The sequence below is a fragment of the Microtus oregoni genome, unplaced genomic scaffold, assembly GCF_018167655.1.
Source record: "Microtus oregoni isolate MIOR12 unplaced genomic scaffold, Mior012 000005F_ref0000423, whole genome shotgun sequence".
Classification (NCBI taxonomy): domain Eukaryota; kingdom Metazoa; phylum Chordata; class Mammalia; order Rodentia; family Cricetidae; genus Microtus; species Microtus oregoni.
In genome coordinates, this window is record NW_024543064.1 from 31,963,970 (window position 1) to 31,979,193 (window position 15,224).

A 15,224-nucleotide genomic window follows, 5' to 3' on the forward strand; every position below is an offset into this window, starting at 1 on the left:
CCCGGAGTCCGAGGCCGGGAAGTTTGCACCGCCTCTTGCTTTCAACCAATCGGAACATTCGTTCTTCGCGGGGCTCCGCCTCCAAACTCAGGCACGGCGTTCAATGGCTTGCGAATGAGAAAGCTCCGCCCACAAACTGTTGTGCGCCTGCGCTTCATTTCCCCCGTGGGCGGTGGGGCCGAAGTGCTGTCATGGCGGACCCGGCGGCTCCCGGCCGGCTGGAAAGAGGCACTGGAAATCTAGGGGTACAGGAGGCGACGGGGCCTGGAGGTAGGTGGGGCTGAGTTGGCCGGGGGAAGAGGTCGTAGCCGGGCGGCTCGTCTCTGCTGCCTCGCGGGAGGCTGAGGGCTACAACTTATGCCCGTGTTCCCGGGTGTGTGTCGCAGGAGCCCTGGTGGAGCTCACCCCGACCCTCGGCGGCCTGGCTCTGGTGAGCCCCTACCACACCAACCGGGTCGGGGATCCCTTAGACCTCGTGGCGCTCGCCGAGCAGGTGCAAAAGGTGAGGAATCGCCATCTCCGTACTTTAAACCCTGCGTCTTTGGGCTCCGACCTAAAATTTAATCTGCGTCCTCAGACAACCTTTGAGCTCGGCAGTACTACCATCCCATTTCACACACGAGGAGGATCGCTCTATCTCCAGTTCTTCCTTGTTGTTAGTTTGTTTTTGATACAGGGTTATCATGGAACTCACTATTAGACTGGTCTGGTTTCCAACTGAGTTCCACCTGCCTCGGCCTCCTGAGTTCTGGGATTAAAGGTGTGTGCCAGCAAGCTCATCTTCTATCCCATATACTTGAATAGTTAATTGTTTTATGCTGCTTCCCATAGAGTCTTTATCTGCTACCTAAGACCTTGTGGAGGAAATATATGCTATTTCCTTTTAAACCAAAAATTGGTGCTGGAGGTGTAGTTTGTGGTTACACCACTTGCCTAGGCTGAATTGGATCCTCAGCACCACCAAAAACAACATGTAAAAAGGGACAGGGTAAAATTCCCATTTTGGATGAAAACAACAATAACAACTGGAGACAGTTTCATCTTGCTGGATAGCCCAGGCTAGCTTCCTATTCAGCCCCCCAAAGGCTGGATATTAACGGGGGCTGCCACACCTGGTGAATTTCAATGGGTTCAATATTCCTATGTCCAGAGCTTAGACATCAGTTCCCATAACAGATAAAGAACATATGCAAGATAATGGAAAAGGCAATAGAAGTCTGGGCACATTAGCTTTGGATAAGTTGCTTCTCTCTGGAGCTCAGGGTCTGTAAAATGAGACATTTGAGGTGGGAGAGCCTTTAGGTCCTTCTCCTCTGTAGAATTCTTTTCAGTGCCAGAGCCTGACTACTTTAAAAGCTTCTAGTGTCCCCTCCCTCTTGTGTAAACTAGCTTATTTGGCAATGATCGTGTTCAAAAGATTGCTTTGGTCAAGAAAATTAATGATAATGTGGTCAAATCCCTCACATAAAAAGCTACGTCTGAGCCGGGCGGTGGTGGCGCACGCCTTTAATCCCAGCACTCGGGAGGCAGAGGCAGGCGGATCTCTGTGAGTTCGAGACCAGCCTGGTCTACAGAGCTAGTTCCAGGACAGGCTCCAAAACCACAGAGAAACCCTGTCTCGAAAAACCAAAAAAAGAAAAAAAAAAAGCTACGTCTGAGCCGGGCGGTGGTGGTGCACGCCTTTAATCCCAGCACTCGGGAGGCAGAGACAGGTGGATCTCTGGGAGTTCGAGGCCAGCCTGGTCTACAAGAGCTAGTTCCGGGACAGGTACCAAAGCTACAGAGAAACCCTGTCTCAAAAAAACAACAACAACAAAAAAAAAACAAAACAAACAAAAAAAACCTATGTCTGCTGTTTATTTGAGAAAACTTCAGATGTTTAGGGAAGCGTCTTTAATTAAAGCCTTACCTTTTTATACAAATAGAAACGGGAACAAAATAGAACTTTTGTGGATGAGAAGACTATCATGTGTCTATTTAGTCAAATTGCTATTGAGAGGGAAGTAGCAAGGTTCAAAATCTTGGGCAAACAGTACTTTGAGTTTCTCTGAGTAACTATCACGGCCTCAGCCAAAGAAAGAAGGAATACAGTTTTTGTCTTTTTTTGTTTGTTTGTTTTTTTTTTCGAGACAGGGTTTCTCTGGTTTCTCCAGTTTTTGTCTTTTATATCATAACATAGTGAAATATAAAGGTTATATTATTCTGTTGCCTCCAACTCTCCAGTATAACCGATCCATCAAGGAGAAACTGAAGAAAAAGATGCTATACAAACAAATTGAGAGCTGGAAAGATGGCTCAGTGGTTAAGAGCACTGACTACTCTTGGAAAGGACCCAGGTTCTGTTACTAGCACCCACATTACAACTCACAATCATTTTTAACTCCGGTCCAGGGGATCAAATGCCCTCTCTGGCCACTGTGGGCATTGCTTGAACATGATGCACCTACACGCATGCAGCCGGATACCTATCCCTATACAAGAAAAAACTCTAAAGGCTAAGTGAATCAACATACTCATGGTCTACATATGAAACACACTTGCTAAGAGGACTGACTGCTGGCTCCCTTAATATGTGTTCAGAAAGCTTTGGGAGATTTGGTATTGAGGCATGGATTTTGGAATTAGACTCATCTGTGGTCAGATCCCTTAACTGCTATTTATTAATTGTAAAACCTCAGTTGCTACACCCGAGTCTTAATGCCTAAGTAAGGTTATCATATCTAGAGAGTTAGATGTCGTTATTAATACAGAGGTTCTTGGGCTGGCTAGGTAGAGGATCAATGCTTAGCAATTATAAGTACCTTTGAGACTGGAGATGGCTGAAGGGTTAAGAGTACTTGCTCTTGCAGAGGACACATGTTTGGTTTCTGGAAGCTACCTGGTGACTCACAACCATTCATTACTCCAGTTCCAGGGGACTGAGTGCTCTCTTGTGAATTCTTCAAGTGTTGCACACACAGTGCACATACATACAGGTAAAACACTTATACACTCATATTGTCTTAGTTAGGGTTCAATTTTTGTGAAGAGATACCGTGACCGCAATAACTTTTATAAAGGAAAACATTTAATGGGGGCTTAGAACTTGAGAGGTCTAGGCCATTATTATCTTGATGGGACATGGTGGCATGCAGGAAGACATGGTCCTGGATCTGAGAGTTCTACATTTTGATAGGCTGGCAACAGGAAGTGAACTGAGACACTGGGTGTATCTTGAGCATTTGAGATCTCAGAGCTTAGCTTCACAGTAACACACTTCCTCTAACAAAGCCATACCTACCTTAACAAAGCTAAACCTCTTAATAGCGCTACTCCCTTTAGGGGCCATTTTCTTTCAAATTATTGCATTCCACTCCCTCTCTCCCAAAGGCTTTTAGACATATCATAATGCAAAAATCAGTCCAACTTCAAAAGTCTCCATAGCCTGTAACAGTCTCAAACTTATTTAAATGTCTAAGGTTCAAAGTCTCTTCTGAGATACATGTAATCTCTTAACTGTAATCCCCTGTAAAGTCAAAATAGAAAAGCAGATAACATACTTTCTACTTATAATGGCACAGACTATATATTATCATTCCAAAACATAGTGAAGGGAGCATAGTTAGGAAATACGAGATCAAAGCAAAACCAAAAACCAGCTGGACAAACTCAAAACTCTGCATCACCATGTCTGATGTCAAAACTTTCCAGATCTCCAACTTCTTTCAATTTTGTTGATTGCAACACATTTTTTTCTCTCTTGGGCTGGTTCCACTCGCTGTTAACAGCTTTTCTTGGCAAGGTATAGGATAGCTCTCTGCCATCTCCACCATCCTGGGGTCTCCAACAAATCCAGGCTTCACTTTCACATCTTCATGCAGTGGCCTCTCTGGGCCTCCATGCAGGAAGGAATACCCATGCCTGACCTCAGTGGCTTTCCTTAGTCATGGGGGAGACTCCATAATCCTTCTTCTCTCCTTGACTCTAAAGCCAGAACCACGTTGCTGAAGGTGCAAAGTTCAGCTGGTTGCTGGGGCTGGAACATGACTCCCTTGTTAATGCTGTCTTTACCAGCTTTCTGTATTCCATGGCTTCCTTCACTGCCTGAGCTTGGAACTCTGTTCTGGAACTTGCTCTGTAGACCTGGCCTCACACTCAGAGATCCACCAGCCTCTGTTTTCCATGTTGAAATTAAAGGTGTGCACCGCTGCACTTGGCTCTAACATATATAAGAACATCCTACCTCACATAACAGCTTGGACTCCACAATGGGAAAGCAAAACCAAACAAGGGGGCCTGAGAAATGGAGGGTTTAGTTGTGCAGAGAGGAAAGGGAGTGATCTTTAGATGGAGGACGTGCTCATGTTTGGTGGCAGTAGATGAGGGTGCGGAAGCACCAAACCTTGTGATTAGAGCTGAGAGTGAACGGTAGTGGAGATAGATGAAGGGTGCGGGTCATTACAGTGTGGGCTTCTCCTGAGTTGGGCCCTAGGGTGGGTGGGAATTTACATGGCAATGGAATAGGAAGAACACTTTAGGTAGACGCAGAAGCTGTTGGCATAAGTCCTTGAATTGCATCTTGATGTGACCACAGGTGCCACTTGCCTTTTCACCCTACAGTATGGTTTCTCTCCTTTGTAGGCTGATGAATTCATCCGAGCAAATGCTACTAACAAGCTGACAGTCATTGCTGAACAAATCCAACACTTGCAAGAACAAGCTAGGAAGGTGAGAAAGGCCAGTGCAGGTTAGGCAGGCTTTTCTTTTCCTTTGCTTGGGAGGGTTAGCCGAACTTATAATCATGGTGCCTTCTTTGTTTTTCATACATTCTGAACATGTAGACCTTTTGATTAAATGCCAGAAATATGTCCAAGAGGTTTCATTAGTTTATTTTGTGTTGCTATGATGAAATACCTGGAGCAGGTTAGCCCTATAATGATGTTTATTTTGTACATACGTTTAGAGGTTCGAGTGGTGCTGGTGTAGCTCAGCTGTGGGGAAAACTCTCTGGGTCACATCTAGTTACAGTAGAACATGTGTGGGAGAACAGACACATCTTGAAACGGGGTTACAGATTCAGGTGTCAGGCCCTGGCTTTTACAACATCAAGTCCTGGTTTGTGTCTTCACGTCGCTCTCCCCAGAATTCCCTTCTGAGGGCAGTGCCCTCCCTCTTATGTCACTCTGCTGGTGGCCAGGCTCCTAGCATCCTTTAGGAGACAAATGACATCTGAACCATAACAGAAGTTAAGCAGAAGTGGGTTTTGTTTCCTATGCAGGAGAAAGGTAAGATGAAGCTTTTTAAGGGAGGAAGAGTTTCTTAAGAAATGTACTTGACCCAGGAAAAGAAGAACTTAGAATCCCCCAAGTCAGCCACACCAGCATTAAAATCTTACCCCTCTAATAGCTTTCCCAGCACAGCAACTTGTGTAACCTCCATTCTTCCAAACCATTTGCACCCCAGTAGTGAGCCATTGCTGCTGGGGAACCAGACTGCAAGCTTGGAATTTGTGCTTTGGTTAGGGTAATGTGGGTGAGGCTGGGTACCTCTGACTCATCCCCTGCCTTACCTGTGTGGCTGGCAGGTACTGGAAGATGCTCGCAGAGATGCTGACTTGCACCACGTGGCTTGTAATATGGTGAAAAAACCTGGCAGCATTTACTATCTTTACCAGCGGGAAAGTGGCCAGCAGTACTTTTCCATCATTTCTCCAGAGGTAAGAACATTCATTCTTAACTGCAGACCAGCTCCAGCCTTTGAGAAATGCTGGGCATGTTTGTATGAAAATGTAGCCTGCAGCTTGGTCAGTGGTTTCCTAGAAAGTGAAGTGATGTGAGCCCCGATATGATGAAAAGTTGTGTGTGTGCTTGAATGATATTCTCTCCTTTTTTCTTTGTTTTTGTTTTTCAAGACAGGGTTTTTCTGTGTAACAGTCCTGGCTTTCCTGGAACTCACTTTGTAGACCAGACTTGCCTCAAACTCACAGGGATCTGTCTGCCTGGCTCTGTCCCCCAAGTGCTGGGATTAAAGGCGTGCGCCACCACCTTTATAATAAATACTCATTATTTCTGATGTGTAATATAACTTCCAATGATGGTTTGAGTAGTCTGAAGTGAAAAGCATAAACAGAAGTCTATATTGAGAAAGAGCCCTGTTCACTTCTCATCCTGATGAGGATTGCTCCTTTGCCCTCTAGGAATGGGGAGCAGGCTGTCCACATGACTTCCTCGGTGCCTACAAGCTGCAACATGACTTGTCGTGGACTCCATACGAAGACATTGAGAAGCAAGATGCTAAAATTGGCATGATGGACAAGCTGCTGAACCAGCCCATGGCCTTGCCCCCATGCACTGAACCCACCTTCCAGGGACTAACTCACTGAGTGTGGCTCTGAGGAACAGTGCTCATGACAAAGGCCTGACCAACACCAACCATCTCCTTGTCCACATTCTCTTCCTTGTGTGTGTGTGTGGCTCATGGGGACTTTGGGTTTTGGGGTGAGTCATGAACTTCTTGGAGGAAAGCCTGGTGAATGTAGACATTCACCAGGTAAGGATGGTGAATGGAATCGCTGAACTCCTGTGGGATCTTCCTGGGCCCACTGATGCCCAGTCACTCGGTTTCAGAGGATTAGCTAGTGCTTTCCTTCACCTCAGCACTGGGGAAGGAAGAATTCTCTCCCCACAACAAGCTGCTGGGTCATGTTCCTGTCTTTTGTGTCAGGTTGGTATTGAAGCTGTCTACGTAGGTGCTGTGCCAATTTAAGGTTGATTCAGGAATTGCAGTGTTGCCTATGGAGGATTAAAAGAAACAGACAACTTGGCGTGGCTGGGTGAGGGTGCTGATTCTAGAGCTTCAGTCCTCACAGCGTCCTTCTGGTTCGCCCTTCTGCCCTTCCTGCCTAGTGAGAGTGACTGGAGACTGAGGCAGCCATCCTAAACCTCACAGATGCTTAGGGCTGGAAGAGGTCGCAAAGGCTGCTACTGTCTGAGCCCACTCTGAAGCCTCCTTAGGACAGCCTGAGCTCAGCACCCCGCAGGACAAACCCACCAAATGGCATTTTTAAGATAGAGTGTGGAAGGGCTGGAGAGGGGTCAGCAGTTCAGGGTGCTTGCGGCTCTGCTAGAGGGCCCGAGCTCCGTTCCGAGCACCCATGTTGGACAGCTCACAACTACCCCGTTTTTTTGTTGTTTTTTTTTTTTGTTTGTTTGTTTTTAATTTTTTTCGAGAGAGGGTTTCTCAGCAACTATGGAGTCTATCCTGGAACTCGCTCTATAGACCAGACTAGCCTCGAACTCACAGAGTTCCTCCTGCTTCTGCCTCTTGAGTGCTGGGATTAAAGGTGTGTGCCAACACCGCCTGGCCCACTTGTAGCTCTTAACTCCAGAAGATCTCATAACACTTGATTTCCATGAGCCATCCAGACACCCAGATATACATATTCATACATTTAAAATCTTTTCAAAAAGAGACTGGAAGAGAGTAGAGCAGTGGGGGTGAAAACAAGAAAAACCACTCACCTGTCCATAGATTGTGGCTTGACTGGGATTATTTATTTATAGGTTTTCTGTAGCCCAGGTTAGCCTGCAGCTGACTAGCACAGGCTAACCTTGATCAATGTGATAATCCTGCCTTAGCCTCCCTAGTGGACTGAACCATCACACCTAACATGTTAACACTGATTGAAACTCATTTTTATTGCTTACTGAATAAGTCATGAACTGCAGAGGGACCGGGGATGTAGCTTAATGTTAGCATGTTTACATAGCATGTATGAAAATGTTTACACAGCATGCATCAGGCTCTGGTTCCATCTCCAGTACTGCAGACAAACAGTACCGAATGGGGCCTTTTGTGCCCAAAACTCTTATGGACTTTTTTGGATTCTACCTCGTTTCAATTTATAGCATAAGCAGAGTGACTGCTTCTTCATTGCAGTGTCGTCTACTGTAATGTGTTCTAAAGAACGTGAGGAATATGTACTGGAGCCCACAGGCCCAACTTCGGGTATATACTGTCTTGGTGTTTACAGCTTCCCTTATGAACAGTGCACCTTGTGAGCTAGAAGTGGTCCATGCCTAGCACAAGAAGAAGCCGAAATCTAGCAAGGAACATGGCCATTCTGTTCACACAGAACTGTCTTGTGTGAGCTGTGGAAAGCCCCTCGATGGGAAGCTGCAGTCCTGGTAGACTTTCCTGGGGTGTTTTGGATCCTGACTCCGGAATGTTGCCCAGGTCTTGAGGAGTTTCTGACCTGGTGGTAATGATGGTTTTGAGTAGTGCGTAGTTTGTAAGGAGGTAAGCATTGTCGCAGGGCTAGTGGTTTAAGCGACACTCACTCGTGGTTTCACTGTCTTCAGCCTCAGGGTTTCTTTGGTACTGCAAGGCTGTAATCAGGTTTTTGACTAGGGCTGGATTCTCTGGGCCTTACTATCTGCTTCCAAGCTCACGATTTTGGCAGAATTTTGGTTCATTGGAGATTGCTGGGCTACCTGCTAATGGATAGATAGAGGTCTCCCTCAGCTTCTTGCCACAGGTGTCCCTGAAAACATAGGTGCACTCTGCATCAGAAAGGATGGAGCTCACGAGCAGAACGGAGGTTCCAGCCTGTGGAGTCGCACCTCAGAAATGCCATTTTTGCTGTATTGTCTAGAAGTCAGTCTCTAGGCCAGCCTACATTTAGGGGAGAGCATCACACAGGAGCGAGGAGATCAGGAGGCAGAGATCAGTGTTGAGACAGGAAAGGTAACCGGTTTTGGGTAAAAGGCGATTGTGGTTGGATGGTGTTGATACCACGGATCTGGACTGCACACAGCACTGGCAGAATAACCTCCTGGATACATTCCGGTTCCCTCTATCTTTCTCAGATCCTTTGGCGTGCAGTATCACGCTGAATCACTGAAAATGTAGATTTCTCTCGCTTTTGGTATTTCCAACAGCGAGCTGCGCCTGGAGATCAGTGGTTTCCAAAAACTTCTTGTCCAAGAAGATGTACTTCCCATTTTGGCCACCAGGTAGTGCCAGTGCTCTTACCTGGTTAATCTGCCTGGCTGAGGGATGACGAATGGGGGATTAGGGCCAATGAGTGCATGCAGCAGCTACTCTCCGACAGCCCTCATCCCTCTGTCCTGGTGATTTCCTAAGCACCAAGTGCCTTCTCATTCCCAGGTTCTAGAGGATTATCTCAGCACAGGGCCCTGTTTCAAAGAAGCACACAGTCTGCTAGGGGAACAAGCAGATTAGCAATTACAACGTGGTTCAAGGACTTAGTGGAGGTATGCATAGGCCATTGTAGAATACAGGAAGACTTCCAGTGTATGGGAGGCTTGTCTTTTGGGGCTTAGGGAGGGTCTTTTTGGGTGGAATTTATTGGATATGCTCTTAACCTCATCAAGCAAAGTCATCCTGGTCTTTCCAAGGGGTGTGGTAAGACTGTCCTGGCTAGAAAACTAACTAAAGAGGTCAGTGCCAGGAAAAGGAATGCAGTTGACAAAAATAACATGAAGGGCGTTGATGGCAGCCTGGCCGCTTTGGAAGTACAGCAGCTGAAGTGAACGCTGGCTGGGGCGATGGGCAGGAACCAAGGTCTGTACTACTGGACTCGAAGTCAGCTAGCAGCACTGGAGTGTGAGGTGCCAGCTTGTGTCAGTTGTACAGTGGAATTAATTCCTCTGTGTTTATATATCCGGAATTCGAGTGCTCCTAGAAGTCACTGGCCTGTTACTTTGTTTTTTTTTTTGGGGGGGGGGGAGAATCTGGGCACATATGCAGATACCCGCAGAGGCTAGAGATATCAGACTTCGCAAGAGCAGCACGCACTCACCACCCACTGAGCCATCTCTCCGATTCCCTGTTTGGTTTTGACTTCTCCCCTTAGAGTTACATAACAGTGGTGTGACTTAGAGTGAGCACCGCCTGATGTGATGATGCATAGCATGTTGAAGTGCGATAGACTGCTACCTTGTTAGCTAATAAAATGTGAGGACATGCGTGAGAGGAGGGGATCTTGGGCAGTTCTTGAATTTCTGGTTAAAGTGTGTTGATCCACTCAACAAAATGTGGAAGAGAAAGACGTGGGGTATTTACCAGAGACCACTTGGACGTGGGTTTAAGCCAATATAAAGTCTTATTAGCCCGCTGGTGACTACACTGGCTATTCAGGGATCCCAATGTACCCTCAAGCCTTTCTCTGGGTGACCTTTCAAGTACAAAATCCATGTCCTGGGTTGACATCAGTTAACAAGCTTAGTCAGCCAGAAGCAGAGCTACAGAAGCCAAAATGGAAAGTTAGTGCATTTAGAGACTTTCTCAGAACTATGGACTTTGATGGATTAGGTCTTTGTTTTCATCTTGGTAGATGGTGCTATCTACATGTTTTATAGCCTGAATGGATACTTCCATCATGGAGTCAGTTGTGCTAACATCTGGGACCCTGTTACAGACATTCTGATATTTTCTAGCGTAAATAGTTTCTTTTTTTTTTCTTTCTTTTTTTTTTTTTTTGATTTTTCGAGACAGGGTTTCTCCGTAGCTTTTGGTTCCTGTCCTGGAACTAGCTCTTGTAGACCAGGCTGGCCTCGGACTCACAGAGATCCGCCTGCCTCTGCCTCCCGAGTGCTGGGATTAAAGGCGTGCGCCAACACCGCCCAGCTCTAGCATAAATAGTGATCTGTATTTGCTTCAAGAATCTACCTTGCTGACTCTGCCCAGGCTTACTGGGTAGCCACTGACTGAGCGCCTCTCCACCCCAGGGGTCTGGAAGGAGGCCTTACTTGTGTATTTACCTTCTCAAGACTTGTTCCCCAAACATGGATGATACTAGCCATAGATGAAGAGATGATGCTGTCTAGGGAACTTTAGTTCTATCAGATGTTCCCTTTATCTGATTTAATCTTCATGTGGCCCAACACCCAGGAGGTCTGAGCAGGAGCATTTCCAGTTCAGAACGTGGCTCCTGGCTATTCAGATAGCAGTGATAAGGTCAAAGCAAGGCTGTGTTTGCTTTGAGTCCAGTGATAACCACAGTCATAGCCACCTAGGTCACGTTTACCCCAGCAGTGTTCTAGAGCTCTACAGAGGTGACATACACACGGAGTTTGGCCAGTGTGGGATGCATGCATGTCTCTAGTACACACCTGTACTCAGAGCCTAGAAGGCTGAGGCAGGAGTCTGGATGCCAGTTTCAGACTAGTTTGCACAGCAACAAGGGAGCGTCTGTTTTGAAGAAGTGAAAAAAGGTGTATGGGGAACTGGGGGGATAGGTAATAAAATACTTGTTGCAAAAACAGGACCTGAATTTGATCCTCAGCATCCACATTGAAAAATCTGGGCATGGGGGATGGAGTGATGGCTTGGTAGTTAAGAGCACTGGCTGCTCTTCCGGAGGACCCAGGTTCAATTCCCAGCACCCACATGGCAGCTCACACCTGTCTGTAGCTCCAGTTCCAGGGGATCTGACACCCTCTCATGCAGGCAAAACACCAGTGCACATAAAATTGAATTTAAAAAATCTGGGCATGCCGGGCGGTGGTGGCGCACGCCTTTAATCCCAGCACTTGGGAGGCAGAGTCAGGTGGATCTCTGTGAGTTCGAGACCAGCCTGGTCTACAAGAGCTAGTTCCAGGACAGGCTCCAAAACCACAGAGAAACCCTGTCTCGAAAAACCAAAAAAAAAAAAAAAAAAAAAAAAAAAAAAAAAAATCTGGGCATGGTCACACATGCTTGTAATCTCAGTGCTGGCAGGATGGAGTTCACTGACGAGCCTACCTAGCCTAGTTGGTGGATCTCAGCCAACCCCCCCCCCAAAAAAAAAACCCACAAGGTGGACAGCCTTTCTGAGAATGTGTACATACACTCAGCCTCCAAAATCAAATAAAAGCACGATGAAAGTGTGAGCTACTGTGGGAAGCGCTCACTCAGTGTTCAGTGTCTGGCACGTAGAGGAGGTTAGCCATGGCCAGAGAAGTAATTTCCCCAACAATATACTATGCATAAACAACTGAACCATGTCTCTGGCATCCACCATGTGTGCCGAAGGTAAGTTTGTTTCGGAAGGAGCTGGTGCTTAGAGTGCCTGCCTGGAGAAACTAGACTTGGATGGTTGTAAACATTTGATTCAGTGGGGCCGCTCACTACTTGAAAGTGTGTCAGAACCCATCCAGGTAGAAATCAGCTGGGGGTACCCTGGGAAGGGGCACTGAGGCTGGGGCTCCCACAAAAGTGCTTGTCCTCATCTAGATTTGGAATATTGTCTTATCCTGATCTCTTTTACTTTACCTTTTCTGAATCCAAACTTCCTCTGGGGCCAGGTTCTTGGCACTTTCTCCCTCCTGCATGTTCTAACCCATTCCCATGCCTTAGCGTCCTTAAGCTGCCAGCTCACACGTTCCAGGCTCCTATCTGTGTTCTGTTCATGCACATTTGTCCTGCTGCTATACTTGACCTCTACTTGACTCAGTCATTACAAACTTAATGTGTCCACAGGAACTATCTGTTTACCCCGAAGCCTTTCACATCCTCGGCATTCCCACGGTCACCTATCTCACGTTATTTAGTTCACAAAAGCTACGCTAACCTTTATTCCATTTGCCCTCCGCATGCCAATCAGCTCTGCTTTTAAAATACATCCCCACATCTGACCCCCTTTTCCCTTGGTCCAAGCCACCTACATATCTAGCCTAAAGCAGTAGTTTCCTGGTGGGTCTCCTTGCTTCCTTCCCCACCCTGAGCGTTTCCACAGAGACCATCAGCAGCATCCTTTATCGCTAGCAGTATCCCAACATCTGTTTCAAAACATCCCCAGGCTCCGTGTGACCCTCCACAGAGACTGCAGAGGGCAGTGGTGTTGACTGCACTTGTAGCATGATCTTGCTAGCCCTCCACCCTCCCAATTCTGACTCCTGCCTGTTTTAGTTTAGAGACACCCAGGTCTGACTTTAGTGTCAGATTCTTTTCTGGTCTCAGCTCTGCAAGTTTTTATTTTAATGTTAGGTGCTAGGGATTAAGTCTAGGGCCTTCGAATACACTGAGCAAGTGCTTATAATAAGCCTACAATCCCCAACCCAGATGGGGTTGGTTAGAACCAACAGTAAATGAACTTGTTGATCCACCATTTCCTTGACTGGCAGGGCCAGTCTAAGACCCAGGGAAATACCATGGATGGCCTCCAGCCCAGTGTCTGATGGCCTCTGGGCTCAGTTAGGTCCTCTGTCCCTTGCTGATTGTTGTGTCACATGGCCTCTTAGCCCCACCCTTTCTATTGCATATTCTTTGGGCTCTGGATACTCCTGCTGGTGTACTTTGTCCTTAGTGTGGAGTAGATGTGGGACAGGTAAGGGTGGACCCTACTTAGAACATCGTTCAACATTGTTTCTTTCCAAGGCTGAGTGTCTCACACCTGTAATCTCAGTACTTGGGAGACTGCAGCAGGAGGATCACACGAGTACAAGGCTAGCCTCAGCTATGTAGTTTCAGGTTAATCTTGTCTACAGTGTGAGACAGTGTCTTAAAACAAAGACAAAGAATGAAGGCTTGTGTCCTTGTTCAGGGCCTTCCTCACACTCTTAGGGTTCCTCTCACACTGGCTGCCTCCCCATTCCCTGACATAGCTTCCGTCTTACTACCTCCTTTCTTTACAGTGACTACCAGAACCACCTTTCTGAAAGAACCTGGCCTAAAAACATTGTCTTCATTCTTGGGCCCCAGTTCCTCAGGTCCTCATCCCTCTTAGAAATGTTATTACATGTCTACACCGCCTCGTAGGTACAAAGAACCAGTCCTTTGAAAGGCCATACCTGCTCGGAGCTCTCATGGGGCTCTTCATCATGTAGATCCCAGACTGCTTTTTATAGTCCTTCAGCTCACTCCCAGCCCACTTCCAATCCCAGGCACTCAACCAGCAGGGGTCTCTGCACTAAGCGGAAGCCCTCAGTGAATGATGGTTTTATCCAGCGGATAGAGAAAGCAGACCCCTCCCCCTGAGAGTCCGCCATGCCCCGCCCCTAGAGGCCCACAGCAAGATCTGTAAATTGAGGCGCTGGTACCTCTTGCCCTAAGACTCCTCAGCCCCTCCCCTGACCTCGGGATTGTGAGCTAAGAGCCAGGCTAAGAGACTGGACCCACATCCACGCACCCTTGCCTGGGCTGGACCCCTCCGCCTCAACAGCAGCAGGAAGGAGTGCTGCGGGGCTCCAGCCCCACCTAGGAATGTCTGATCCCCAGGTGAGCTTTCCCGACTGACATGGAGCTGGTTGGGCAATAAAGAGGTACTGGGACATCAAGCCAGCCAACCCCTCGTCATCCCACAGAATTAGGTTTAACGGGGTTACCCGGACAACCCAAGGGGAAGCTGGCGAGAGAGCAGTGTTGTGTCCTGTTCTCAAGCGGGCAGGTTTCTGCAGGAGATGGCCTCTGGCCTCCAGGGAAGGGGTGGCAGTGTGCGTGATGAAGAAGGACAAGAGACACCACTGCTGGAAAATATACCTTCATCCTCACCGGCCACTCATGGTGCCTGGTGAGGGAACCCTTCTCCTCACTTATTCCTCTTTCTAGAAACCCACAGTCATGTGAACTTTGCGACTTCGGCGCTGCGGTTTGACCTTCAGTTTCCGTTCCTCAATTTCTTACCAATCTTCCTTCCATTTCCTTCCCAGACATCACAGGGCTGGCCCACAGCCACCTCAGGGAGGGCGCCAGCTTAGACCTCACCAACTTGATCTTCAGTCACCCGGCTTTGGGGAGCCAGGACCTTACTGTATTTTTAATTCTCTTTGGCAATAAACCCTCCCCCATCCTTAGAGATCCTGATAAATGTCACCACGTTGTCGATATCCTCCCTTGGCCTTGCCTCAAACTTGGTCTTTGCTTCCCGGTATACCCAGGGCAACTGGAACATGCCCTACTTACACGTAACATGTCTCTTCAAGCTCCTCGTACATGGAGACTGTATCTTCCAAGGGCAGCACACAGGTCTTGTTCTATTTACCAAAAAGACAAAGTCTAGCCTAGAGAGGCATCGGAAAGAATAAGTGAACAATAAGGATTGAGCTGAAGGGGATGTGTGTGTGGGGGGGTCTTCATCAAAAATGGCTTCTTGGAGGCCTCAACGAAGAGGGCTAGATTCTGAGTACATTAGATCCGTGCAGCTACAGGACCTAAGTGGTGTATTAACTAACATTGAGCTCTTTTATTGTTAGGCCTCATGCTTGGCACAGGGGACCCTAGTCTGCACTCAAGTTGTGTCCCCT

General features: G+C 47.3%; 1 protein-coding gene across 1 annotated transcript; it reads left to right on the forward strand.

Annotated features, from left to right (window-relative positions):
- The first annotated feature begins 129 nt into the window (after positions 1–129).
- On the forward strand, positions 130–11,264 carry CUNH1orf50 (chromosome unknown C1orf50 homolog). The gene is made up of 5 exons (XM_041652708.1): positions 130–270; positions 387–502; positions 4,621–4,707; positions 5,564–5,695; positions 6,176–11,264. The coding sequence occupies exons 1-5, from the start codon at positions 192–194 to the stop codon at positions 6,359–6,361; spliced, it is 600 nt and encodes a 199-aa protein (XP_041508642.1). The 5' UTR covers positions 130–191; the 3' UTR covers positions 6,362–11,264.
- The last annotated feature ends 3,960 nt before the right edge of the window (positions 11,265–15,224 follow it).

Bases quoted from the DNA above. Each gene is read 5' to 3' on its own strand.
- CUNH1orf50 (XM_041652708.1), top strand. From the start codon at position 192: ATGGCGGACCCGGCGGCTCCCGGCCGGCTGGAAAGAGGCACTGGAAAT. The intron at 4,708-5,563 runs GTGAGAAAGGCC...TGTGGCTGGCAG, and splicing joins TGCAAGAACAAGCTAGGAAG to GTACTGGAAGATGCTCGCAG. The intron at 5,696-6,175 runs GTAAGAACATTC...TTTGCCCTCTAG, and splicing joins TTTCCATCATTTCTCCAGAG to GAATGGGGAGCAGGCTGTCC.